Raw genomic sequence first — 21793 nt, 5'->3', positions numbered from 1 at the left:
AGTTCAAGAAAAGGCTGCAGCCTCCAGAACGATAACTGAGCAGAGACTGCATTCTTTCTCTGCACACTCTGTCTCTCAGTGCAGTTCCATGTAATAAGTCTGTGGCATTACGTCAGCGCCTCACTTCAGATCTAAAGTCCACTCAGACATCTCATGGAAATGAGAACTTAGAAGAAATAAATGCCATAGCTTCTTGGCCCCACTCCACACCCCCCTTTATTCATTACCTACCAAATCTGAATTGCCCTCACAGTCAATAACATGCCCCTGAAGCTTAGATGGTCACCTTGAGCCCCTAAATTCTATGCAGCTACCCTCTGAGCCCTTAAATATCTGTAAGTTGCTATTACGAAACAAAGATTCTCATTTCAAATATAAAAATAAGAGGACAGAAATGAGAAGCACGGAAGCAGCAAAAGTCTTTCACAGTTGATCTTATCAGTTAATCAATCAAAGGTTAAAAGAGGCTTCATGAAATAGAAGTCATTTCCAAAGGAGGAAGAAAAGACAAAGTGAAGAAGCGGAAGTATCTAAGTCGTGACATATGACATAAAGTAATGCCAAAGCTTACAGAACACTATAACTAAATTTTTATTTAGCCTAGAACAGCTCAAAGTAAACAATCAATGGTACAAAATAGAATTAAGGACATTTTTCAAAAGGGAGTTTTGACTTTATTTCTGTTTCCACAGTTAACTTGTGTGACCGTTGATCTTGACTGAAGGTATTCAGAATCACCATGGAGAGGCCTGTCTGGGTGTGTTAGGAGGGCGTCTCCAGAAAGTTTTAACTAGGAGGGAAGAGCTACCCTGTACGTGTGCAGCACCATTCCAGGGCCTGGAGGGCCCGGGCTTAACAAAGAGGAGAAAGCAATCTGAGAAGCGGCAGTCCTCGCTCTCTGCTGCCTGGCCGCAGACTCAACATGGCCAGCTGCCTCAAGGCCCTGCTACTGTGTCTTCCGCACCCTCCAGCTGTGGCCCAAAACAAGTTCTTGAGTTGCATCTGACAGGTACTTTGTCACAGCAACGACAAAACAATTAATAGCTAATATTAATGGTTTGATTAAATATTATTTTTAATTTTAAGAATCTAATTTCAGCTAGATATGGTGGCACATGCCTACAATCCAAGTACTGGGAAGGTTGAGACAGTTAGATTGCTGTATGTTGGAGGCTAACCTGGGCTACATAGTGAACACCGGTCCAGCCAGGGTTACATAGCGAGAACATCTCAAAAACAAGAGTCTAATTTCAAACAAAACAATCTTACCTGACCTGTGGGGCAATCTTAGAACAAAGGGCTTCATATCTACCACAAAGTGATCAAATTCAGCATCCAGCTTCTCCCATTTTTCTTCTTCACTTCCCGTTTCCATAATCCTATTGGTAAAACAGTTAAAAAAATTACACATCAAGTATCTGTATCAGGAAAGCCATGAAACTATGATAAAATACGTTAAAGAAAACTTGTCAATTAAATACAGTCCTCCTTAAATTGACTGCTAGATTCAATGAAATTCCAATCAAAACTCAGGCATATTTGTTCCAAATATGAACTAGCTGATTCTAAAATTTATATGAGAAGGTAAAAGAACAAGAGCCGTGGCAACAATGCTGAAGAAGCATGAAGTTGGAGGGCTAACAGCACCTTATTTTAAGATGTGCTATAGTAGGCAAGACATTATAGTACTGCCTAGAGAACAAATAGATCAAAAAAGAAGAGAACAGAAACACAAAAATGAAATAATACAAATATGGACCTGTGATTTTCAATAAAGGCATAATAAAAGAGAACAATTTTTATAACAAGCAATGCTGTAGCACTAATGTTATGTTATACGTAAATTAACTCCAAATGAATAGAGGACCGAAGTGTAAAGTCTAAAAAATGAAAATAAAGGAAATGATCTCCATGACTTGATTAAGGTAAAATTGAATCATCCACACAATAAAACTGATACACAATATTGGACTTGACACGCGCACACAATCCTGCAAGCAAGCTCTGATCTGTGAAGACTCTATAAAGATAGTGAGAAAATAAACTAAAGATTGGGTGAAAATGCTTGCAAATCCTTAAGTCATAAACCACTTCTATCAATAGCACATGAGTGGCTGGGAAAGCACGGCTCAGTGCTGTGTGCTGTGAGGCCCTTGATTCAACCTCCAACACAGAAAAAGTATTAATAAAGAAAAAGTATTAATGAAGAAAATATGAATAACTCACCATTATCCATAATAAAAGCCATCCAATAAAAAAAGGGACAAAAATCAATCTCTCTGACAACAATTAACTGAATATTTCACAAGGAGAGTGGTAACGATGAAAACAAATAATGAAGGATCTGAGGTGACGGTTATGCCAACTACCCTCTTGTGATGCAGGTTGTATACATGGTTTTAAAAACATTCCTGAATCCTTCAAACATGTCCAACTTCTATGTGTCAGTTAAAACTGTATTTTAAAACACCAATCCCTTCACCAAAGAAGAAATACGGATAATGGCAACTATGCGCATAAAAAGCAGCTCAACGTTACCAGTCACTAAAGAAATGCAAACCCAAACCATATTGCAATACCCCAACAACACACGAGGCCAGCCAAAACTAAGCCAAGCAATGTAAAGCGCTGGTGAGGATGGAGAACACAGAACTCTCCTGTGTTGCTGGCCAGAATGTGAAATGACAGCGACATTCTGGAAATAGTTTGGCAGTGTCTTTCAAAGCTAATCATGAACTCACTAGATGACCAAAGAAATTCCAAAGGAAATGCAAAATCTATACCCACACAAAAAGTGTGAAATGTGGTGCTTAGAGTAACTTCTTTAAAAATCAAGTGGAAACAGCCCACAAATTGTAATACTAACACATACTAACATTGCAGTCAGCAACAAAGAATGACTTTTGATACACAAAACATGGAAAAACTACAGTGAAAGAAGCCCTTTTCAGAAGGCTACGTGCTAAGTCCATTGATATGGGGTCCTAGAAAAGTGAGAACGGCCAATGGTTCATAGAGGCCATCAGTGAAGGCCAGTCTGAGAAGAGAGAGCAAACAGCAGAAAAAACAAACTGCTAGGGGTATTTAACTGTTCTGCACATGAGCTGAATGAAGTAGAGACCGAGAAGCCTGTGCATACATAAAAGTTCACTGAACTGTATACCAAAATCTTAAAATTCTTCAATTTCCCCTTAGACTTTTAAAAATAGTAATTCTTTATATATACTGAATATGTAATTGAAGTAAGATTGGCAAAACCAGAAACAAAGTATCTTATGTTAAAATATGCCCAGGATAGCTCAGTTACTAGAGTTTACTGCTTCAGCATGAGGATCTGAGTTTGGATCTTCTGCACGCTCATAAAAAATCCAGGCATGGTCATGTGTGTCTGAAATTCTACTGCAGCGGAGGCAGAGGCAGGTGGGCTCCTGGAATTCATGAGCCACCCAGTCTACCCAGAAGGTGAGCACCAGGGTCAGTGAAAGACAAGGTGAAGCTGGGTGTGGTGGCGCACACCTCTGATCCCAGCACGTGGGAGGCAGAGGCAGGTGGATCTCTGTGAGTGTGAGGCCAGCCTGGTCTACAGAGTGAGTTGAGGACAGCCAGGGTTACACAGAGAAACCCTATCTCGAAAAGAAAAAAGAAATTTTAAAAAGGCTATGGTAGAAAGAGGTTGAAATCTAGCCTTTACACACATGCACACAGACACTTGCACACGTGCGCGCACCTACATACACACACACACACAGACACACACACACACACACCCCTCCATCCCTTACCTATCACACAAGCCATTACTCAGAATACTCAGTGCGTACCTTGGTTACAGGGTGACCTCAAGGCAAGCCTGGACAATTTATACATACTCTGTCTCCAGAAAACAAACACATAGAAAAGCCAGGTTCATAATCCAGTGCTTGCCTAGGCTGCCTGAGCAAAGGTCTTCACAGATCTTCGGACGGATATGCGCAGCAATGGCAGCAAGGTAGCTAGACTTACCATGCTCACGTGTCACTGCCCTCACCACACACTTGTCTCTCGTTTCCGTATTTTCTATGTCTGGGAGAGGCTCTCGGAAAGCAGGGGTCGTGTCTTACACCTTAGGAAGCACCTCACATATTATCAACACGTGTTAGAGACTAAAGCACTGACTGCTTAACAAACAGACCAACGTTTAACTTTTGCATGAAGAATTGCCTTTTGTCAGTTGGGTGGGGTGAGTACAAGTTTAAATGGGTGTGTACACTGTCATGTGGAATTCTGCATGTGTGCTTTCATCACGACCCACATTAATTTTTGGGACAGGGTCTCTCACTAAACGTGGAGCTCATCAGTTCAGCTAGGCTTTCTGTCCAGTGAGAACCGGCAATCTACCTGTCTCTAGGATTACAGATGCACCACCCTACCCGACTTCTACTTGGGTGCTGGGGATCCAAACTCGGGTCCTCGCACTTGAACTGCACCTTACAGATGGAGCCCCTCCCCAGCCCCTAATAACTGGCTTTTAATGCTTTCATGCCCAACACCAAACAGGCCTTACAGAACAGGAATATTACATGCTCCTAATTCCATCTGCCAAAAACGGCCTTTCTACTGCTCTCTGTGTATCAGAGTAAGGAATATGTTTTCAATTTTAAGATATAATTAAGATAAACATTATGCAGGGTTGGACAGGTAGTTCTGTGGCAGAGTATTTGCTTAGCTTAGGTGAGGCTCTGGTCTCAAATCTCAGCACTACAAAAATAATGAACTAAATTAATTAATGAACTACTTTTTAAAACCTAAATAAATAAAGCAAGTAACTTGATTTAAATTAATTTTATGACTATTTGATTTAGAGAGTTGTGTTTGGTTTGTTTCGTATTAAATTCCTATGATACATTCAGTTATGTGCTTTGTAAAAGTACGGAATGATATATAAAGCATAGTATGATATCATACTGGGTATTAGATAATAAAGTTGAAAACAACTATTCAAATGGACAAATAAACCGATGAATACTACTAGATCCAAAACTTTAAGCACAGCTCTGCCCCTTAATGTACTTCCAGCCTTGCACATCATGCCTACGGACTCAAAATTTTGCCTAAGCCTGTTGTTTGCTGTGGCCAAAGTAAAAAGACTCTTCATAATCACTAATTCTCAATAAATCCTTTGACCTTTGTGGAATCGTTACAGTTTGATATTAGAGGAGACTAAAATTCAGCAGGTACATGACTCACCAAAACCATGTAATTAAGCAAATCCCAGATTAAAATTCTGAAATCCCTAGCTCTTACGTCCATTATATCTGACCACTTGGCCCTTTACACTAAGTCAGCAATATCTCCGACTAATAATAAAATTAATTTGAATAGTAGGCTATCTGAATTGGTATCAGGACATGTAATAATCGAAACAGGTACATATTCTAAGAACAGGACTGGGAGACAGCTCAGTCAGGAAAATGCTCACTGAGGAACCTGAGCTCGGTCACCAGGAAACACCTAGGAAGCTAGGCCCAGGGGCGACACCTGCAATTCCAGCACTGGGAAGGCAGAGAGCTCCTGAGAGCACACTCGCCAGCCAGCTAAGCCTCATCAGGGAGCCCAGGTCATAGTAAAGAGACTGTCTACAGCAGGCTGGACAGCTCCTGAAGACAGCTGAGATCAAGCTGAACCTGACCTCCAAATCTGTGTGCAGGCGCGCAATACTTAGTCAAAGCTAAGACCGTTTTCCCTTGCCCTTATTTATTCAACAACACGCAGACACGCGTTTGTGAATATAAACACTTCGATATTTGAAGAAATCCCTGCTACACAAAGTATGTTGTGCACACAAATAATGTCTAGCTACTGAAAAGGTATTTTATACTATCAATCAGAACTTCAAATTTAAGCTCCTAAAACTGAAAAATAAGGGCCAGGCATGATGGTCCTCATGTCTTTGATTCCACCACTTGGGAGACACAGGCAGGCGTATCTGTGAGGCCATCCTGGTCTGCATTATATGAGTTCCAGGGCAGCCAGAGCTACGTAAAAAGACCATGTCTCAAAAAGTTGAAGATGAGAAATAAGTAAAGCTCTGTCTGGTTTAGGATTAAATTTCTCATAGTACGGCTTTCACTGATACCAATTACAATGTGACTGCCACATACACAACCTACCTCAAAAGGAAAAAAAAAAAAAGTTGAGTGGCTCTCCTTGTATTTATACCCTGTATTTATCCTGTGTCTTTTATGAAACTCAGTAGGGTTGCCTTTTTACAAAATGTTTCTTTGTGGACTGCGATGAATGGGCTAAGACCTCAGGGTGCTTAGCTGCCGTTGAAGTCAGCAAAACAAAAGCAAGCCACCAATATTAACAGCCTTAGAAAAAGAGATAACTGCTAAGCTAAGAACGCACTTCATACGTAAAGCACGCACCCTGCCACACACGACATATTCCTGAAAGTTGTGTAAAATGCTTCTTGTTCCATCAAATTACAGGTTAAATATATGTGGAGAGTAATACTGAAGACTTGAAATGTCAACATATCAACAAGGGATACCCGAGCACGATCTTTGCAGGCTGCACATCTGGATTATGATTATGATTATGATTATTTGACAGGCGCTTTCCCAGAACACATCCAGCACAGCTGTGGGCATTAGAACTGTATCCCGGTGCACCTAACCTGACAGGAACTATCTCCATTGTCCGCTCCAGGTCGGAAGCCGGGGCTTAGTGGGGTGAAGGGCCTGACCTGAGTCCGGTAGGCAACCAGCTGGACCTGAATACTGCACAGATTATCGTGCCCTCTACTTAACTGAGCACTGGGGTCAGCTCACTTGCATTTAGCTTGCCTCTTCTACCTTACTTTCACTTATCTTTAAACAATAAAGACAAGTCCTAAAAACACCAGCATATTCATGAGGGGGACCGCACACGGCCTGTAATGACTCAGCAGGCAGAGGCAGGTGGATCTCTGCGGATTCGAGGTGAGCCAGGTCTACACAGTAAGACCCCGTCTCCAGCACAAAACAAGGGCCAGCTGTAGTACTTTTTGTTCTCTGCATCACTACAAGCACGGCAGGTCTCCCCCAAGGTCCTGGACTCCGAGCTGGGTCCTTGCAAGCCCCCTGTTCATCACGACCTTCTCGGAGGCAGCCTGCAGTCCAGGTCTGCTCCTCTGACAGATCTGAGGGGACCTGAGAACCACAGCGGTCCGGTTCCCTGCAGAGGTCACTTCCTCGGCGGCTGGGAGCCCCGGGAGCGGCGCCTGCGTGACCCACCCAAGCCCAGGCCGCTCTCCTGCCTCCTCCAGGACACAGATCCCTTCTCACCACCGCAAGCCCCGACCTCAGGGCTCCGGGCCCCGCCACGCCGCCTGACCAAACTTTACTGAGAACTTTTCCCTGGCCATCGCTTGGCTGCTGACTCGGCCAGCGCGCGCGCCACACAGGCCCCAAGCGCGGGTCCGGGCCTGCGGGCGACGCCCCTCCCCGAGCCAGCTCGCACGCGCGGGGGCTCCATCCCGCGCAAAATTCCACTCGGAACCTGGGAGTAGGGGTGGGAAGGGATTAATGATGGGAGAAACGAGAGAGAGAGAGAACCTGGCGCCCCCACAAGCAAGCCGTCCGCTCGGCCGCCGACGCCCGCCGCCACAGACAAACGGTTTCAAATCCTTGCGGGCCGCTGGGTCGCGGCCGTCCAGCAAACCGGGGGCGGGACTACGGAGCTCGCCCGTCCCGCCCCCTCGAGCGGCCGCGGGCGCGCGACGCTGTTGCCATGGCGACGCTCGGGGTCCTGTCTATCACTGTCCCTCACGTCCGAGGGGGCGGGAATTTCCGCCCTTCTCCGGCCGTCCTCAGAGCGAGGGACGGAAACTTCCCACCTCGCTCTTCCCCCACCGTCCGGGAAAAGGGCCGCGGCGAGCCGCCCCGTTGCTATGGTAACTGTCCAGCCCACTGCGCAAGCGCCGGGCTCGCGGCGTCTCCCGTCCCCGCCCTTAGCCGTTTACAGGTTTAATCTCCTGTGACCCCCGGACTGCAGTGGGGACGCTGTTGCTTCCTGCTCAGTAGCCTCTGAACACTTCGGAGACTGAGGGGAAAGGACGAGAAAAACTCGAAGGCGATGAGCTACTGGACAGGGTCCACAGGAAAGCCCGTCCGTTGCTTGGACGGACGTCACCGTTGAGTAAGTCGTGAAGCAGGCGGACTCCACCCCTCTTAGCTCCCATTACAGAGGAGAATGAGGGTGAATTATTCGGGACAGGGGCACTGTCTTTTCGTTCCTCATTTGGAACCATCGTGAGTCCGAAAACACGAACCCCGCCAGGTCCTAAACTGAAGTGAAAAGGCTTTCTGTTTACCACTCGGTACAAAAAAGTACCATCAAGTGTAGGGCATGTGTTTTTGTGCTTCCCGGGAAGTGTCATGGACCTCAGGGCAAGACTACATTGCTGTGATGGTGGGTTTTGTTTTGTTTTGTTTTGTTTTGTTTTGTTTTTGATCTTTTATGTTTCTGGAAGCTCTCAACTGTGTGCTTTAAAATACCAACAGAAACAAAATTTAAGTTGCAAAAGCACTCCCTTGTATGAAACCCAGTTTTTCATCTAAGTTCACAACAGAATTCCTTCTGCGGAATCTTTGTGGTGCACTCAGCGTGGTGCCAGACCTAACCTTAGTACAGCTTAAAACACCTTCTCCATTTTCCTTAAGGTTATTTGCCGCTTCCAGAAGGAGACCGCACGCTTTTCAAGGTGCCCCTTTGGAATCCACCTCACTGGAAGAAACACCAGTAGCTTCATTGTTTCGGAGGCCATTTGTGCTGCAGCAAAGAAAGAATGCAGAAGTCTTTCAATGATATTTCGTTTCCAAAAGCATATTCGAACACACGGCTGAGGAATGACCCACAATCCAGGTCATTTGTACTGAGAATCAGACTGTAAAACCTACGTATGCAGAAATGAAACTGGTCTCAGAGACCACACGTAGGTTTTACGTGGAGTTTACTGATCAAAGGATGCAGATTTCCAAGTAGGAACAAGAAATTCAAGAGTCCAATGTGGTGACAACATGCAATAGCTGTGTATTTCTACTTTTGGAAGGGCATTTTGTTAAATTATATTTATGTACAGAAAATTTAGCAGTGTACAGATTGACGTAGTTCAATGGCAAGTTCTTTGATCTTTGCCTTTTCCAGCTTGGAAATGCAAGCCATAGATTTTGAACCCAGAACATTGTCAACCCTAGTGGTGGTGTGTCTCATTGTATCTGTCGTTGTAATTGGTCCTGATAGGGTCCGCCATCTTAGCCGGAGGAGCGATTTTGTCTTGCGAAGACAGCAGTGGTGCTCGATTTCCTGCGGACCGGCCACCCCAGCCTGGACTTCTCTTTGGTGATACAGTAGGGGATCCCCATCTCGCGAGATAAGGCAGGCAGGAAGCCACCAACTCACTGGGATCTACTTCGTGTGCAATCACCAAGAGCAGAGCTTTCTTTTTCTCTACCAAGTTACTGACCATATTAACTCCTGCCAGAAGGACGCCCCCTTTGCCCGCAGCTTTCTTCTCGGCACGGGCTAGTAGCCTTACCTTCTTTTCCTGCTTTGCTGTCTTCCCTACACTCGTGGGTACTCTTAAGCAGCCAGACAGCTGTTTCAGTGACCTGAATCACAGGAGGTGCTTTGAGCCGCTTATAGTGGATGAATCTTGTTGTTGCAGCCGGAGCTGGCGAGGTCTTTCTTGGGGTGAATGTCTTGACCAATGCTTCTTAGGCTTTTCCTCAGAGGATTTGCCACCTTTTTTGGCCTCCTCCTTCATGATGGTGGGACAGGAGCCATCTTTTCCCCCCACCCCGTGACCTTTTTTATTTGGGGCATCTTGCTTGGCTGGAGGACAGTGTGTACATTGTATTCTTGAAAATTCCACTCAAGGCATATTGCTGTGGCATTCTTGTAAAATGGATAAATATGTGAAGTAATGTATATGATAATTTGCTCAAATTAACCAGTCCATGTTGCATGTAGATTTCAAAACACTGTGTGGTGCCAATAAATACATGTGATTTTTAGATATTATATTTAAAAAAAAAGACACAAGGGCTGCAGACATAGATCACTGGGTAACTGAGTGCTTTTTTTGGGCGTGAGGACCATAGTTCAGATCCCTTGCCAGGTGGATGTGGCTCCCATCTGTAATTCCAGCACTCAAAAGACAGGGACAGAATCCCCATAGCAAAATGGCTACTTGCACAAATTGAATGAGCTGTGGGTTCAAATGAGACAACCTGCCTCAATAAATAGTGCAGAGCATGACCAAGGAAGTCTCCCGATTTCAGCACTCAGGCACACACATATCTGTGTGTGCAAACATCGCATGCATATATTTTCCAAAGTGGGGGGAGGAACAAAGAAAAAATGTGATCAAGTCAAGTTCACTGCAGAGGAAATGAGGGAAGAAATTTGACTCCCTTAATATCTACCCTCAAATCTCTCCAAGAATAACTCTTGGAAAATATTAATGTAGACCAGAATTATGATAGCCCACTTTTCTTTCTTCAATGTTTTGAGGTCAAGGTTTCAGAAAGAAAACTTGAATGTGAATTTGGCTCATCATTTTGAAGGACTCTTAATGGTAAACACTGAAAAATACAAGACACAAAAACAAATGTTACTGACTTTGAGTCACTGTAGTGGACTATCAATTATTTCCATTCTTTATCAAGAATAAGAATTAGCTATAAACAGAAATGGAGTTTTAACTAACAATTTTCAACTGCATTTTTTTTTCAGATTTTGTATACATGCTATCATAGATAAATTGCAAAATGCTAAGATGTTCAAAGAAGAAAATTATCACAATTTTACCATTAAAAAGTAATCAGGATTAGCATGTATGCACTTATTCATATGTTCAAATCTCCTATGTATGCATTAGACACTCATTTTAAACATGGCCTTATGATCTCACTGTATGGATATAACATAATTTGCTTAATTTTGTCCTCCAGTTACTAATTCTGGCTCTCACAATATTTCTGTAATAAAAGTCTTCTTGTATTCTCAGTTACTGCTATGTAAGAGATTTATTTCTTCAGGTGTGGTGGTGTGCACTTTTAGTCTCAGCACTCGGAAGGCAGAGGAAGGTGGAGCTCTGTGAGTTTGAGGCCAGCCTGATCTACAACGTGATTCCAGGACATCCAGGGCTGTTACGCAAAGAAACCCTGTCTCAAAAAACAAAATCAAACAAATGAGAAAGAGATTATTTCATGTACGTGTGGGTTCAGGTATGTGTGTGTGTGCGCGCACACACACGTGTGTGGTATGTGCAGAGGTCAGAAATCAGAAGCAGGTGCATTCCTCAATCACTTTCCACCTTCCACCTTACTTTTTGAGACTTCAGATTTGATGTGGTTGTCTGGCCAGCCACCTCCAGGATGCTCTGTCTACCTCCTGCCCCACGCCACACATACCCCCCATACTGGGGTTACAAGTCACTGCATCTGGCTTTTATATGGATGCTGGGATCAAACTCAGGCCCTAGTGCTTTCAGGGCATGCACTTTATTGACTGAGTCATCTCCCCAGCCTATATAAGAGAATTCAATGACATTAAAAAAATAAAAAAAAGCATCATTAAGGCTTTCCCCAAATGACTCTTTAAACTAGTTTTCAAATCTGTAAGACACAAAGTAGTCTATGAAAGTGTCAGAGTCACATTAGCAGCTTTTTGGATCTGTGCAAATTATATCTTTAAAAAAATAGTATTACTTTTTAATTGTCATTTTCTACTCTTTGAAAACGCTCATGTTTCCTATTAGCCGTTTTCAGTCTCCTGGATTCTAGTAGAATCTCTTGTGCTCTCTGTTCATTTTTGAGGAATTCAACATAAGCTAGTGTGGTGGTTTGAATGAGAATAGACCCGTGGGCTCACATGATTCCCAGCTGGAGGACTGTTGGTAAGGATTAGGAGGTGTGGCCTTGTCGGAGGAGGTGTGTCACTGGCGGTGGGCTCTGAGGTTTCAGAAGCCCATGCTGCCAGGCCCAGTCTCTCCGCCTACTGACAACGCTCTTGGCTACTGCTCCAGCACCATGCCTGCCACCGTGCTCCCCACCAGTGTGATGGTGGACTAACCCTCTGAAACCACAAACAAGCCCCAAATTAAAGGCTCTCTTTCATAAGAGCTGCCTTGCTCTCAGAGTCTCTTCACAGCAATAGAACAGTAACTAAGACAGATAGGTTGACAAAGATCTTCTCACATCTAAAAAAGAATTAGCTATCAATAGCTCTATATTCCATACTTTTGTGTAAAGCTGATAGTTTGTACAATCAAATTTTAGTCATGATTCACCACTTTTTTTTTTTTTTTTAGCTTTTCTTACCTTTATCTACCCTCTCCCCTCTTTGCCACCCCTGCCTCTGTTTTTGCTTGTTTGTTTGTTTGTTTGTTTGGCAGTCAAAGCACTTGTAGAAGTCACTTGGTTGGAAGGGTCAAACTCAGGTCATTAAGCTTGTCAGCAAACATTTTACTCACTGAGATATCTTGCTTGTTCCACCATTTTTTATTATTAAACTATTAGAGGGAAATCTTGGATGACTTAACTATCTAGATGGGAAGCAATCTATAAATACTGATTCATTCCTGTGTTATTCTATAAACATATCAGAGATAAATATCAAACTAGCCCCAGAACCAGTAAATTCCTTAAACTGGATGGGAAACGATTTAGAGCTTTCTATTTAGAGACCACAAAAGTGTAAGCTACACCACAAACCAGTGAAGTTTAAAGAGAACAGGGAGTAAAAGGCATATTTATTTTCCTCATTCATAACAATTGAAAAGGTCACTGCCTTTAATAGTGACTCTGACTTCCCTAATTTAAGCCAGAACTAAGCAATATTCAGCATTCCATTCTTCAGCTGTTCAACCCAACTTTTTGGGGAAACTATGCTAAGGGTTATAAAAAATAAAAATTAAAAAAAGCCTGTTCCTGCTTCCTTTCCTCACCTCACCCTGGCAGTGCCGGAATGAAGAAGCAACCAATCAGCAGGACACTCCAGTCTCCTTTGCATAATAATCTTTCCTGCCAACCCGTGGGCCATTAGACTGAAAAAATCCCCACTTTCAAGCACAGTTACTCCAGAAAGGCATGGGGGAAAAATCAGAACTCAACTAGAGTTATAGCCAGGGTGCAGAGGCTGAAGCTCTGAAGTCTGAGTATCTGGGTTCTGAGGCAGAAATCCAGTTTACACACCTCTAACTTCCTTACAAGCAGTTGGCAAGATGGAGATGGCACATCTGGAACTTTTTGCTCAGCATCTGACACTAAGACATTTCAATTTCTAGTCTTCTCCAAGTCTCTTGTGAACATTCCAGGACCTAGCACAATGGCTAGTCTTGGCTGGTAACTTGACTGTCTGTGCGGTGCATGAAAGCTCATGCTGCTGGGCATGCTTGGGAGAGATTTCCTTAGCCTGGGGATTTAAAGCAGGAACACCCAGCCCAAATCTGGAGGAAGGAAACTGCTTTTTACCTGCTTGCCCTCATTCTCCCTGGGAAAGTCCATCTGTCCTGTTGCTGAGGTGTTCCTTAGCCTGTATTAGAACCGAATTCTCCAGCAATGTAGACTAAAGACCAGCAGCTCTCCAGGAACCTTCGAGGACTCCAGCCCCGGAATGGGACGGCTGAGATACCCAGCCTGGATTGAACTACTACCAAATTCTCAGCCTTTTACGAGAGAGCCTGTCACAAGACAGCCATTTCTGGAGTACCCAGGGGATAGCCTTTAAGCCAGTCTAATAAATCCCATCACTGCCATCTTCATCGTCATCATTGGGAGATTTGCATATATGTGCCCGTGTGTGTGTGTGTGTGTGTGTGTGTGTGTGTGTGTGTGTGTGTGTGTTATATAGTCAGTCTGTCAGTTCTGGTCCTTTAGGCAACTCTAACACTTAACAAATGCCACTAGGAGGCAGCAATAACACATAGAAAAAGTTTTCTATCCTCTCTCTCTGTGTGTGTGTGTGTGTGTGTGTGCGCGCATGAGCACATGAGATGTCACCATTTACATGTACAGGTCAAAGGATAACTTTTGGGAGTCAGTGCTCTCACTTCACCACCTGAGTCCCAGGGATCAAACTCCAATTGCCTGGCTTGGTAGCAAGTGCTTTTGCCTGCTGAGCCAGTAATTTATTTTTTAAAAGATACTATAACTAGATGAAGGTAGCAAGGTCACATGGTAACAAGGTCACATGATGAAAGGCCAAACTATATATATAGTTTATTATATATATATATATATAATTTTAAAACTTTTTAACTAGCTTGAAAAAAAAGAGAAACTGCACTTTGTCCCAGAACAGCACAAATGGAGACTTAAGGACAAGACTCTACTCATTGATGGCCCTGCAGGGTGTAAAAAAGAAAGTACCTGTTCCTGTCTCGGCCGCCATCAGGGATCAGCAGCCATGGCCTGCGCTACCCCATGGCCATGGGCCTCAACAAGGGCCACAAGGTGACCAAAGAATGTAAGCAAGCCGCGGCACAGCCGGCTTCTCGGACGCCTCACCGAGCACTCCGCGTTCGTGCAGGACGTGGTGAGGGAGGCGGGAGGTGTGCGGCGTTCGCACCCTACCAGCGGCGCGCCAAGGAGCTGCTCAAGGAGTCTAAGGACAAGCGCGCGCTCAAGTTCATCAAGAAGAGGGTGGGCACGCACATCCGCACATCCTTGCCAAGAGGAAGCGGGAATTGCTGAGCGACGTGCTGGCAGCTGGGAGGAAGGCAGAGGCCAAGAAGGACTGATGCTCCCTCCCCCCAAAAGACACTGTGCTGCACAAAAGAAGAAGGAGAAGGAAGAGGAGAAGAAAGTACCTGAAAATATGGAGCTAAAGAAGTTTCCCGCTCCAAAATGACCACCTGAGAAAGTGTTTCTTCCCCGCTCGTCTGCCCAGCGCTGGGAGGTCAGCTTTACTTGTTAACAGGACAGAGCCTAGAAGTGCCTGGGAAGAGTCTCCATGAGGGATTATCTGCTCTGGGGTGGCCTGGGGCTATGTCTGTGGGGATTGTCTCATTTAAGCTCTTGGTGTGGGAAGACCCAGTCCACAGTGGTTGGCACCATTCCCTAAGTCCTGAACTACGCGAAAGTAGAGGTATTAAGTGGAGCAAACAAGCAAGCAAAGGTGCATGCGCTCATTTCTCTCTGTATGGAGACCCCGGCACTGTGGCTTCCTCGAATGAGGGGCGTCGCCTAATATAAATTCCTTCTCTCCTCGGCTGCCTTGCACCACCACAGAAACAAAACTAGGACACGTGACACAATAAAAGTTAAAAAGAGCATCGCTGTAATGTTTTAGGAAGGAGAGATGGACTCAGAATTTAGAATGTCTTAGTAACTGTAAATGGGCTCTGTTGAAACTATGTATTTAGTTAGGTAATGAAGGAAAATGTACAAATCAAGTTGCCCCTGGTTACGGGCAGGTTAATGAATATCTTGGGTGTTGCTTTTGCTGAAAATCCAGAAATTTTCTGTGAATGATTTTTTTTTTCTAGATTGACTCTGGCTTTTTAAAAACTATTTATTGCTTTTTTGTGAGTTTCACAGCATGTACCCCAATCCCACTCATCTCCCCTTCCCTTCCTATCTGCCCTCTGCCCTTGCAACCTCCCTGCAAAATAAAACAAAACAAACATTAAATTAAAAAATAAAATAAAACAAACCAAGACATAAAAATCGTTCCTTTGTGGAATCTGAGTGTGTCACAGTGTGTCTCACGGTGTATCCTTTTGTCCACACATCTTTACTTGCAAATTTTCATAGGTCTGGTTTGAGGCCTCTGGCTTCTGCCACACCACCAGTACCAGATTCTCACCGGGACTCAACTCCTGTTGTTGCCCTGTGTCATGGAGACCCTGAAGCTTTGGATCTGTAGGACTGACCCTTCTGTGTGATCCAGCGGTCTATTGATGAGGTAGATGTTGGAGTGGGCCAACTCAAAACCCTGGATCTGGACCTGGGCTGGTCAGCCCGCCAGCTCTTCAGTACCCACACCTCCAGGGCAAGCTCTCCAGCACTGCCCTGGATAGCTCATGCAATGTAAAATGGTAAAATCGAGGGAAATAATGTATCCTATGCTCAACAGACATTTGTGTTTCTCTGACATTTCTTGCAGAAAACACACTGGTGACAAAGTGCCACTTGTATATTATTGGCTCTGACTAAAACACTCTTGATCATCATCTTCTTTTGGTGGGGAGGGAGAGGAGAACGGAGTTTCTCTGTGTGGTCCTGGCTGTTCTGGAACTCACTCTGAAGACCAAGCTGGCCTTGAACTCACGGAGATCCACCTGCCTATGCCTCCCGAGTGCTGGGATTAAAGGCGTTCACCACTTTTCTTCTTATTGCAGATAAATACTCAGACAAAATATATATACGGGAGGAAAGCCTTCTTTATACTCATGTTTCAAAGGGATCTCAGACAGTCTAGGTGGGGAAGCCCAGGCTGAGTGACCCTATGGCTCTGTGCACAGCAGCAGGAGTATAAGGCCCCTGCTTGTTCATGTGACAACAGGAGAACCCAATTCAACTTAACTTCCATAATTTGCCTTCTCTGACCTCCTCCTGTATGCTAGGCCCCATCTCCCAAAGAGTCTGCAAACCTCTAAAACTATGCCACGAGCATTCAAACACACAGCCATTTCACATCCTGGTGGTAACATTCTCAAACTCCTGGGTCCCCCAAATTTCAAGCCAACTCTCGTAACATCAAGTGCCTTTATCTAAGCTTCAGAAGTCCCTAGTCTTGACCTTCAATATTGTTCAAAAACTCAAAGTGCAAATTCTTCCTAGACTTAAAGCAGTGTCTTAGCTGTGAGCTCTAAAACCAAGAAGAAAGTTAAACACAATCTACAACATAAACTAAATATTCTCCTTCCGGTAGGGAGGGATGAAAGAATGACCAGAAAAGACTGGTCTGAAGGAAGGACAAAATCCAGCAGGGTAAAGGTTAAATTCTGAAACTTTCACCCACCATTCCCAACCCATGGTATTTATTCTGAGCTCCAACAAGCTGGGGCTTCCCCTCCCTGTGGCCATGACATTTGCAACACATGTAACTTCTCCTTGGTTCAACTTGGAGTTTGCTGCTTTCCTCAGTGGACATGCCACTTTGCTGCCATCTCCATCGATCCTGGAGGCTAAAGCTTTGGATTCACCCTGACAGTTCCTCACACCGATTCCTCAGGATCAGTACACAGGGAATACGACCCTACTACACATTGTCTGGCCCAACTGACTGGTCTCTGGAACCCTGGTGCAAGCTCCATTTCCCTGTGGCTCTTGCGTTCTACGTGCAGGGGAGAGCAGTGCCATGTGGGTGATACAAACTTCCGCTGACATCTTGACAAGTAGCTGGACCCCCTTGGGCCATGGACGCAAAGCTCTGTGCACAGCAGCAGGAGCTTGAAGCAGGTTTGTTTACGTGACAGCAGGGGGACAGAAAGAGCCACTGTAGAGAGTAGGGGTGTGAGCAGCCCGGAGACAGATGGTGGAGGTGCTGGACAGAACATGAGGGCCTACACCTGGTGCATTCGTGAATTTAAACTGGATCTATCAGCATGATTGTGACTTTTGCTCTGCTTCCAGCAACACGCAGCTACTTAGGTGCAAGCATATAGAAGGGAAGGAGCCTTAAGTAAGTTTGGACCACAGATAAAACAGAAAAAGAGAAGGGCAAAGGAGTAGGACATACCTGGAGGAAGGATGCTAAAGCCAGATGTTAGAATGATAATGAGTAAGGGGAGAATTTTTTTTTTTTTTTTTTTTTTGGCATCATGTAAACATAGCACCAAGGATTCCCATCCAGTTCTGTGGATCAGAGGGTCTGTTCCTATTCTTTTGTGGCCATGATTCTCAAACTCAAGGAAGCACAAGAATTATGTAGCTACTACATCATCAGCATAGATTTCTAAGCCATCCTTGGCAATTTTTCTTTCATCGTAGGGAGTGAACAGATAATACTGGCTTGGAGGTTAATGAACCAGTGTGTAAAAAAGTGTTATACTGTAACAGGGCTGCCCTGTTGATTGTTATGCTTCCTACTTCACAGCCAGGAATCAAGGATGTTTCGGGTATTTGGATCTCTTAGCTAAAACCACAGTGCCATATGGAGTCACGCTGCAATGCTCGAGGCAATTCAGTAACTTTATTTTGCCTTTTCACTTGGATTTCTCAGATGAGCAGAGATACAAATATGATATTCAGGTTTGATTCTGAAAATGACTTCAGCACGGCTTCACTTCTGATGCATCTGTTTTCCAGAAAGCCAGAGAACTGTGCTCTGTTGGAGGAGGGAAAAAGACAACAAGAGAGACAGTCATTTCTCAGATTTTCTAAATAGCTCATCCAAATCAAATACATCTTATGCATGTGTTGAATAAATTTAATTCTAGGAATAAAACCGTTTAGTGTGAGGTGCCGCTGATGGGAAGGAAAAAAATGGGTAAGGATAAGCCATTTATTTCCAAGAAGAGAAAATGAAAGGTTTTATATAACTCTGACAGGCAAGATTAAAAGGGAAAAAAAATCATATCCGCCTTTTATTTATTCCCTATGGCATCAAGAGCTCTACCTCTGTCTGAAGACTATAAGGAAAATAAGCCTGAAAAAAAAAATAGAGCAAAACAACTCTGATTTTTAAATTAATCCCTTCTAGTAGTTTCTCTCCTGATTTGTATGAAGCCTATTGCACTTTGTAAGTTTTGTATTTAACATCTCACTAGGGTTTTTCTAACTTTTATTGCCTGTGTGTGTGTGTGTGTGTGTGTGTGTGTGTGTACATGATGTGGAAACTAGACCTCAATGCTGGATGTTTTCCTCTATCACTATCTACTTTTTTTTTTTTTTTTTTTTTTTTTGAGACAGGGTCTCTCACTGATCTAGTGCTCACTGGTTGACTGGCTAGGCAGTGAGTGCCAGAAATCTACCCTCTACCTCCCAGATCTTCTACCCAGCCCTGGGGATGTAAGCTCAGTACCCAGCCCAGCTCTCCAATAGGCTCTGAGATCTATTACATCAGCCTCCCGCATGTGCCACAGGCACTTTACCTACTGGCCCATCTCCCCCGCCCACGATCTGTCTTCTGGCAATAACAGCTTATTCAGCAGGGTCTTGACTCTTTGTGATTGTGAAAACATCACTGGTTGAACACTTATCCCATGCAGTGCATATAGTTCTATTAATTGGGGCTGGGATGATGGCTCAGCAGATAAGAGTGTTTGCTGTGTAAGTGTAGGAACCTGAGCTTAGATCCCAGCACCCATGTAAAAAAAAAAAAAAAAAAAAAAAAGAACGGCCACCACACACGAATGCCCATAACACCAGTTTTGTGAGGGCTGGAGACGTCTTTCTCTAGCCTCCACGTGTAAACACAGGCACACGTACCTACACGATACATAGCACGCACACACACACACACACACACACACACGCTATCACTTATACATACATACACACACAAAGCAAAAATGTTTCTATCGATTGAACACACCTTATGAGGTATGTCTTATCAATGGTTTACATCTCCCTCTCTGTCTAGGTAATAAGTTTTCAGATCCACTGCCCGCCCCCGGTATATCTATTCGCAATTATGGTCTCCCCAGCTGTCAATACATAGTTGCCAATGTGTCTGGAGAATTTATAATCCTGGCACCAACAGTAACTCCAGCCTCTCTTGGCTTTTCATCCCTACAAAAGCCCTGAATTTGAAGCCTAGGTTAGCATTTGGTTCTAAACGCCAATCAGTGTCAACTTCTGAATCTCACACAATCACACTGGCATCTTTCTCAACAGATTTTGCTCTACTCAAACTTTGCCCTAAATAGTGTGTGTGTGTGTGTGTGTGCGCGCGCGCAAAGGCTGAAGAGATGGCTCAGCCACTAAAGGCTAGGCTCACAACCAAAAATATGATAATTCTTTTGAAATTGGGCATTTCTGATGGCAAGAAAAATAATACTGGATCCATAGGCTAATTACCATCATGATCATTGCTTCTCTAAACTGTAGAATAAAGAAGTCATAAATTATTGTATTATTCAATATTTGACTATTAATTTTTCACACTAAACTTGTAATTACACAAGATGGCATAATTCACCTCAAGGGTCGTCCAGGAAATCTACAACCTCAAGGTTTAATGAAAAGAACTGGAAAGCGAAAAAAGTATGTAAGCCAAAAAGCTTATATAAGCTGCTCTCTCCTTTATCTGATTTTCTCCCGTTACACATCTTTTTAAAAACCCAGTAGCCAAATAGATTTAGTTTCCCATTGTCACTCTGCAATTTAAATGCTGGTGATGGCGAGGGCGGAGCGGATGATCTAACTTAATGGTCCACAGCAGCCTTACCCTTGAAACATTTGGGGATTTCGATGGTGCCATCTATGCACTGAGTCTCCTCAGTGTAGCTGCACTTCTTCTCCTTGTTTTTGCAGTAGAAGGAAACCTTGTCACCATGCTTCATCCCATTCTTAAACTCTTCCTGGATCTTCACTCTCTGTCCATGGTATAGTACCGTGGCTTTCCTAACCGATATTTGGCAGGATGCTGGAAGAGAGGATATCTGTAGTCAAGACAACTGTCGACTGAATCTTTGTTAAAGATGATGTAGCTTCCTATGGCCAGCAAGATGGCTCAGAGGGGAAAGGCACCTGCCACTAAGCCTCATGGCCTGAAATCAATCCACAGGACCCACGTGGTGGAAGGGAAAACAACTTTATCAAGCTGTCCTCTGACCTCCCCACAATGTATGTGGGTCCACATATGCATGCACGCACACAAAATGATAAATGCGTAATACAATTTTTTAAAAAAGCACGTAAACTTTTAAGTCAGTAGAAGAGCACAACGAGATAAATAGGCCAAGACAAGAGGGTGCTAAGAAACGCATGACAGGTGATGCCAATGTGACTGACTGATGACAGATGTTCTGTCAGCGTGTCTGCCTGTCAGTAACGGCGTCCAGCCAAAGCAGCAGCGACTCTTGGGTTCTGCGATAGAGAGCCTGATCTAAGCCTGAGCTGATCTGCGCTCAGATCCCATTTATGGAGTGAATATGCCCATCAGCTAACCACCATGGGTGAAAGCTGCTGACAGCTCACAAATGAATCCTGTTTCAGGAGGCTCAGTGAATAAAGGCACTCGCCACGAAGCTTGATAATCTGAGTTCAATGCCCTTCCCCGGGACCACACCGCAGAAGAACCAACTCCAGAATGCTGTAGTCTGACCTCCACAAGTGGGTCGTGGTACATGTACACAGACACACAGACACACGCACAATAAAAATGTAAGAAATTTTCCATTGCTTTCAGCCTCTTTAATTGTTTTACATATATGTATGTATGTATGTATGTATATATATATACTCAGCCTGACTGGTACATATAGTTCTACTTGTATGTAAATAATTTCAGAGCTGACCACCTGGTATCAGATAGGCAACTGGCAGGGGCGGGGAGGCTCTTTCCTGGGAAGACTCTTTCCCCCACATTCAGCAGCACTTACATGTGCGTAGTTCTTTGTCTAGGGCTGAGGCCCTGTGAAGTGTCCCACTTCCGTGACTATTGCTGTCATCCTTGTTCAAGCCTGGTTCAGGCTGCTGACACCATGTCTTAAATATATTTATTTTTTTTCAAAAAAAGAAGCGACTTGGTTAAGATGAAAGTTCTCAGGGCTCATTCCAGATTCCACTAACCCAGAAACACTGAGGATGAAGCACAGATGTGTGTGTGTGTGTGTGTGTGTGTGTGTGTGTGTGTGTGTGTGTGTGTGTGTGTG

General features: G+C 44.1%; 2 protein-coding genes and 1 pseudogene across 2 annotated transcripts in view; 1 reads left to right on the top strand and 2 right to left on the bottom strand.

Annotated features, from left to right (window-relative positions):
- The window catches only part of Cep112 (centrosomal protein 112), a 382050-nt gene extending 374434 nt beyond the window's left edge, over nucleotides 1–7616 (bottom strand). Inside the window, 2 exon segments of the mRNA XM_055592186.1 lie at nucleotides 1270–1379; nucleotides 7578–7616. Coding sequence (XP_055448161.1) covers nucleotides 1270–1375 — 106 coding nt within the window. The 5' untranslated portion in view covers nucleotides 1376–1379; nucleotides 7578–7616.
- Nucleotides 7617–11898: 4282 nt separating this feature from the next.
- LOC129665648 (60S ribosomal protein L36-like) lies at nucleotides 11899–14767 on the top strand (annotated as a pseudogene).
- A 3379-nt stretch (nucleotides 14768–18146) lies between these two features.
- Nucleotides 18147–21793, bottom strand: part of Apoh (apolipoprotein H) — a 13604-nt gene continuing 9957 nt past the window's right edge. The window contains exons 7-8 of the mRNA XM_055592636.1: nucleotides 20365–20562; nucleotides 18147–18300 (exon numbers count right to left, since the gene is read on the bottom strand). Coding sequence (XP_055448611.1) covers nucleotides 18245–18300; nucleotides 20365–20562 — 254 coding nt within the window. The 3' untranslated portion in view covers nucleotides 18147–18244. The remainder of the gene's footprint in view (nucleotides 18301–20364; nucleotides 20563–21793) is intronic.

The sequence above is a fragment of the Psammomys obesus genome, unplaced genomic scaffold (genome assembly GCF_907164565.1).
Source record: "Psammomys obesus unplaced genomic scaffold, mPsaObe1.curated_primary_1811, whole genome shotgun sequence".
NCBI classification, from domain to species: domain Eukaryota; kingdom Metazoa; phylum Chordata; class Mammalia; order Rodentia; family Muridae; genus Psammomys; species Psammomys obesus.
This window is presented reverse-complemented; position numbering and strand designations above follow the sequence as displayed.